Source organism: Oryctolagus cuniculus, chromosome 6 (genome assembly GCF_964237555.1).
Source record: "Oryctolagus cuniculus chromosome 6, mOryCun1.1, whole genome shotgun sequence".
NCBI classification, from domain to species: domain Eukaryota; kingdom Metazoa; phylum Chordata; class Mammalia; order Lagomorpha; family Leporidae; genus Oryctolagus; species Oryctolagus cuniculus.
Genome location: NC_091437.1, coordinates 5,601,091 through 5,607,090, shown reverse-complemented (window position 1 = coordinate 5,607,090; position 6,000 = coordinate 5,601,091). Strand labels below are relative to the sequence as shown.

Below are 6,000 nucleotides of genomic sequence, written 5' to 3'. Positions count from 1 at the left end.
TCTTTCTGACTAATGCAGTTTTCTTTTCTGCTTCTGTTTGCCTCAGAGTAGGAAAATTCTTTGCTCTGAGAAACAGCCTGAAACAGGCGGGCTTTCGTGTGCTCTGATAGCTCTTGGTGTCATCTGAGGTGTCTGAAAGTTGCTCCGCTAATCTTCCCTCAGAAGAGTCAACTTTAAAATGTCCAAACTTCTAGCCGGCACCGCGGCTCACCAGGCTAATCCTCCGCCTGCGACGCTGGCACACCGGGTTCTAGTCCCGGTCGGGGCGCAGGATTCTGTCCCGGTTGCCCCTCTTCCAGGCCAGCTCTCTGCTATGGCCAGGGAGTGCAGTGGAGGATGGCCCAAGTGCTTGGGCCCTGCACCTGCGTGGGAGACCAGGAAAAGCACCTGGATCCTGGCTTCGGATCAGCGTGGTGTGTCAGCCGCAGCGCGCCGGCCGTGGCGGCCATTGGAGGGTGAACCAATGGAGAAAAAAAGGAAGACCTTTCTCTCTGTCTCTCTCTCTCACTGTCCACTCTGCCTGTCAAAAAAAAAAAAAAAAGTCCAAACTTCTGTACATCAAAGTACAACTTAATAGAACTCAGTTTTCCAAGTTACAAAATCTCAGTCCTTAGCTGTAATTAATTCTTACATTGTACACAAAAAAGTACAGTATTTGTAAAAATACAGGGCAGTTTCTTACAGTATCTTCAGTTGTAATTTGATACATTTGGGTTAAATGACCCATTTACTAATTTACTTTTTTTTTTTTTTTTTGACAGGCAGAGTTAGAGAGAGACAGAGAGAAAGGTCTTCCTTCTGTTGGTTCACTCCCCAAATGGCCGCTGCGGCTGGCGCACAGCGCCGATCCGAAGGCAGGAGCCAGGTGCTTCTTCTGGTCTCCCATGGGGTGCAGGGTCCAAGCACTTGGGCCATCCTCCACTGCACTCCCAGGCCACAGCAGAGAGCTGGACTGGAAGAGGGGCAGCTGGGACAGAATCCGGCACCCCAACCGGGACTAGAAGCCAGAGCACCAGCTCTGCAGGCAGAGGATTGGCCTAGTGAGCCGCGGCGCCGGCCTACAAATTTACTTTTGAGTATCAGTAAAAGCTCATTTCCCAGTTAATACTGGTGATGAGTTCCAAGTTTTGGATAGTTAGTAGAGCAGAATGAGAAAACGGACATAAGTGATCTTTACTCAGGAGTGCCTTTTTATTTGTTCTCCATGACTTGAAGCAATTTATAAATAAGATAGAGAAGGGACAAGACAGCTTTAAAGCAAGTGAACAGCTACAAGGTACGGAAGAGCAAGTATTTCCTACCTGTTGCTTTTTCGTTGCCTTTGGTTGCACTCAAATGCATCTTTCAACTTCCTACCTCTAAGGCGAGCATCTGGGTGATAGAATTTAGTCTTGTTTCTTGTCTTTCTTTCAAGATTTGTTTGTTTATTGAAGGGCAGAGCGACAGAGTGAGCAAGAGTGTGACTTCTAGCTAGATGGCTGCAACAGCCGGGGCTGGGCCAGGCCAAAGCCAGGAGCCAGGAGCTCCATCCTGGTCTCCCGCGTGCATGGAAGAGGCCGAGTGCTTGGGCCGTCTCCTGCTGCCCTGCTAGGTGTACAGTGGGGAGCTAGAACCCGGCAGTGATGCGGGATGCCACCTGCAACCCAAGCAGTGGCTTCACCGGCCGCCACAATGCTGGCCCTCTTTTTTGTTATGTTTTATTTTTTAATACGATATAGAAGTTTTTTCTGAAGAAACCAATCTTTCTGAATCTAAGTGAGAAATTTATGAGTCCTTTAGATAAAGGATATAAAGTAAATAATTGATAGTCTTTAGTTACGGGTTCATAAAAGTGATAGGAAATAAACATTTCTTATACTGGCTTTAAAAGTGCATTAACAGGACATCTGGGAGGCCCACCTAGGAGTTGAGTGTTTGGGTCAGTGTTTTTGGGGTGCTGCTTTGGCCCACATCCTGTATGGGAGCTTGAGTTCTAGACCTGGCTGCACTTCTGACTCCAGCTTCTTGCAGTCGGCACCCTGGGAGGCAGCAGGTGGTGGCCGCAGAACTTGGGTCCCTGTCTTCCACTTAGGAGATTCAGCCCGCTGTTGTAAGCATCGGGGTTTGAGTCTGTTGTGCGCAGGCCAGAAAATGTGTGACCGCAGTGGTCACCAGGACCTTGTCTCTCCCAAGTCCGCACGGCATTGCAGGCCGTGGACACAGTGGAGAGCCGGGTACCATGCACATGAGTGTGTGAGAGCCAGGTCCTTACTGCACCATGTACACGAGTGTGTGAGAGAGCCAGGTCCTTACTGCACCATGCACACGAGTGTGTGAGAGAGCCAGTTCCTTACTGCACCATGCACACGAGTGTGTGAGAGAGCCAGGTCCTTACTTCACTTTGCACACGGGTGTGTGAGAGAGCCAGGTCCTTACTTCACTATGCACACGAGTGTGTGAGAGAGCCAGGTTCTTACTTCACTATGCACTCGGGTGTGTGTGAGAGTGAGGTCCTTACTGCACCCTGCACACGAGTGTGTGAGAGCAAAGTCCTTACTGCACCATGCACACGAGTGTGTGAGAACGAGGTCCTTACTGCACCATGCACACGAGTGTGTGTGAGAGCGAGGTCCTTACTGCACCATGCACACGAGTGTGTGTGAGAGCAAGGTCCTTACTGCACTATGCACACGGGTGTGTGAGAGAGCCAGGTCCTTACTTCACTATGCACACGAGTGTGTGAGAGAGCCAGGTCCTTACTTCACTATGCACACGAGTGTGTGAGAGCAAAGTCCTTACTGCACCATGCACACGAGTGTGAGTGAGGTCCTTACTGCACCATGCACACGAGTGTGTGAGCGAGGTCCTTACTGCACTATGCACACGAGTGTGTGAGAGAGCGAGGTCCTTACTGCACCATGCACACTAGTGTGTGAGAGCGAGGTCCTTACTGCACCATGCACACGAGTGTGTGAGAACGAGGTCCTTACTGCACTATGCACACGAGTGTGTGAGAACGAGGTCCTTACTGCACCATGCACACTAGTGTGTGAGAGCGAGGTCCTTACTGCACGATGCACACGAGTGTGTGAGAGAGCGAGGTCCTTACTGCACTATGCACGTGAGTGTGTGAGAGCGAGGTCCTTACTGCACTATGCACGTGAGTGTGTGTGAGGTCCTTACTGCACCCTGCACACGAGTGTGTGACAGCGAGGTCCTTACTGCACCATGCACGCGAGTGTGTGAGAACGAGGTCCTTACTGCACCATGCACACGAGTGTGTGAGAACGAGGTCCTTACTGCACCCTGCACATCAGTGTGTGAGAGAGCAAAGTCCTTATTGCACTATGCACACAAGTGTGAGAGCGAGGTTCTTACTGCACTATGCACACGAGTGTGAGAGCGAGGTCCTTACTGCACCATGCACACGAGTGTGTGTGAGAGCAAGGTCCTTACTGCACCCTGCACATCAGTGTGTGAGAGAGCAAAGTCCTTATTGCACTATGCACACAAGTGTGAGAGCGAGGTCCTTACTGCACTATGCACACGAGTGTGAGAGCGAGGTCCTTACTGCACCATGCACACGAGTGTGTGTGAGAGCAAGGTCCTTACTGCACTATGCACACGGGTGTGTGAGAGAGCCAGGTCCTTACTTCACTATGCACACGAGTGTGTGAGAGAGCGAGGTCCTTCACTATGCACACGAGTGTGTGAGCGAGGTCCTTACTGCACTATGCACACGGGTGTGTGAGATCGAGGTCCTTCACTATGCACACGAGTGTGTGAGAGCAAAGTCCTTACTGCACTATGCACACGAGTGTGAGTGAGGTCCTTACTGCACCATGCACACGAGTGTGTGAGCGAGGTCCTTACTGCACCATGCACACGAGTGTGAGCGAGGTCCTTACTGTACTATGCACACGAGTGTGTGAGATCGAGGTCCTTACTTCACTATGCACACGAGTGTGTGAGAGCAAAGTCCTTACTGCACTATGCACACGAGTGTGAGAGCCAGGTCCTTACTTCACTATGCACACGAGTGTGTGAGAGCAAAGTCCTTACTGCACTATGCACACGAGTGTGAGTGAGGTCCTTACTGCACCATGCACACGAGTGTGTGAGAACGAGGTCCTTACTGCACTATGCACGTGAGTGTGTGAGAGCGAGGTCCTTACTGCACTATGCACACGAGTGTGTGAGAGAGCGAGGTCCTTACTGCACCATGCACGCGAGTGTGTGAGAACGAGGTCCTTACTGCACCCTGCACATCAGTGTGTGAGAGCGAGGTCCTTACTGCACCCTGCACACGAGTGTGTGTGAGAGCAAAGTCCTTATTGCACTATGCACACAAGTGTGAGAGCGAGGTCCTTACTGCACTAGCAGCAGAATTGCTCTGGGCAAGGCCAGCGCGTATCCCCGTGGGATTCAAGGCGCACTGCGCTGGGCAGTCTTGGCGGGCAGCAGCCGCATCGGCTGGAGCGAAGGCGCGGAGACCCCCACTCGGCAAGGACGGCGCCTGCACTCCGGGTGTCCGCTGGCCTCCAGTCCGACCGGCTGTCCACTTCCCCTGTCCACCGGCCCTCATGTCTCCGGGGTCCGGCTTTCCGCCTTATGCCCGTCGGGGCGCCCGCTGCCTTTGGCCAGGCTCGACAGGCGTCTCCCAGCCCTGGGGTTCGGCGTGCGAGGAGGCTGCGCCTCGTGCTTCCGCAGGCCGGAGCGCCAGGGCCCGGCCACTCTGAGCAGGACCCAGGGGCTCACCGCTCACCGTCGCTGGCGCCGCGCGCAACTGCTTCCGGGTCGCGACAGACGTCACTTCCGGAGCAGCATGGCGGCCACGGAGGACGAGCCGCTGTCGGGGAGCGGAGAAGGCGAGCGGCTGGATTTCCTGCGGGACCCGCACGTCCGGTTCTTCCAGCGCTGCCTGCAGGTGTTGCCGGAACGCTACTCTTCGCTCGAGACCAGCAGGTAACTCGGGGCGGCGCGGCGGGGCCGGGCCGCCTCCTGGGCGCCCGCAGGGGCTGCGCCGCCGCCCACCCGGCCCGGACCCGCGCCCGGTGCCCCCGCGCCTCCCCGAGCCGCGGCGGGGCTCTCTGGAAGGCTGTGAGGCGGGGGCTTCCCAGACGCCGTTGCCGTCGGCCCCGGGCTCGCCGTGTCCCCTCTGCAGGGTCGCTTGGCTCGGTCACCTCCGCGTGACGGGCGGAGTGCGTGCGGTGGCGTGTCGGGTGGCGACCCCCGCGCCTGCCCCGCTCCGGGCTGGGTGGGAGCCGCGGCGAGCCCCGCCGTCCGCGGGCAAGACCGCTTTCCGGGAACGGCCGCTCCCTCCCGCGGGCGGAGGGGCGGCGCCGGGTCGCTCCGCGCCGGTCGCGGTGCGGGCAGGTGCGGGCAGGTGCGGCCGGGCGCGGTGCCTGGCCGTCCTCTCGGCCCGCGCGTTCCGAGCCCTGAGCCGCCGCTCACGACTGCGGGGTGCTGGGGAGCTCTGCGGGTCCCTTCTGCACACGCGGTCAGCAGCTGTGTCCAGGCGGTGAGCGACACGGCCGGTTTCCGGGAATTGAGTGCTGCGTCCTCGGGCGGGCGTGGTGGGGACGGCCCGGAGGGGCCAGGGTGGCTGCAGGAGACGCTCGGCTTGGTCGCCGGTCCCCAAAGAGAGCGCTTCCGGCCGGCCGCAGTGCTCTGTGTCCTGCGGGCCCGATTTCGCGCGCGACTTACCTTGCTTTCCCCGTCGGTGGGGTCGGTCTCCCCCCTGAGCCGGCCCTGCGCCTGGATTTAAGACTTGCAGGACTCGGTCGCTTGACAGCAGCGCGCGTCCTGTTGGAACATGCGCTGATGTAGCCTATTTGTATCTTACGCGGAGGGGTGTTCTGTGCGTTGAAAACACTTGGATGAAAATCCTTCCATCCTGCTGTGACCTTGTGACCTGCACCGCCGCCTTTGGCTCGCGGCCGTCCACAGTCTGTGGTTGCCTTTTCAGAGAGCCCTGGGTCTGCGCTGCGAAGTTCCAGCTTGGACTACAGCACATAGCCT

General features: G+C 56.6%; 1 protein-coding gene across 2 annotated transcripts in view; it reads left to right on the top strand.

Annotated features, from left to right (window-relative positions):
• The first annotated feature begins 4,779 nt into the window (after positions 1-4,779).
• PGGT1B (protein geranylgeranyltransferase type I subunit beta) overlaps positions 4,780-6,000 on the top strand; it is a 44,825-nt gene continuing 43,604 nt past the window's right edge. Inside the window, exon 1 of one of the 2 annotated variants that reach the window (XM_070076016.1) lies at positions 4,780-4,944. In XM_070076016.1, coding sequence (XP_069932117.1) covers positions 4,805-4,944 — 140 coding nt within the window. In that variant the 5' untranslated portion in view covers positions 4,780-4,804. Of the gene's footprint in view, positions 4,945-5,364; positions 5,501-6,000 lie in introns of those variants that run through there. The other variant, XM_051844074.2, reaches the window with a different exon arrangement.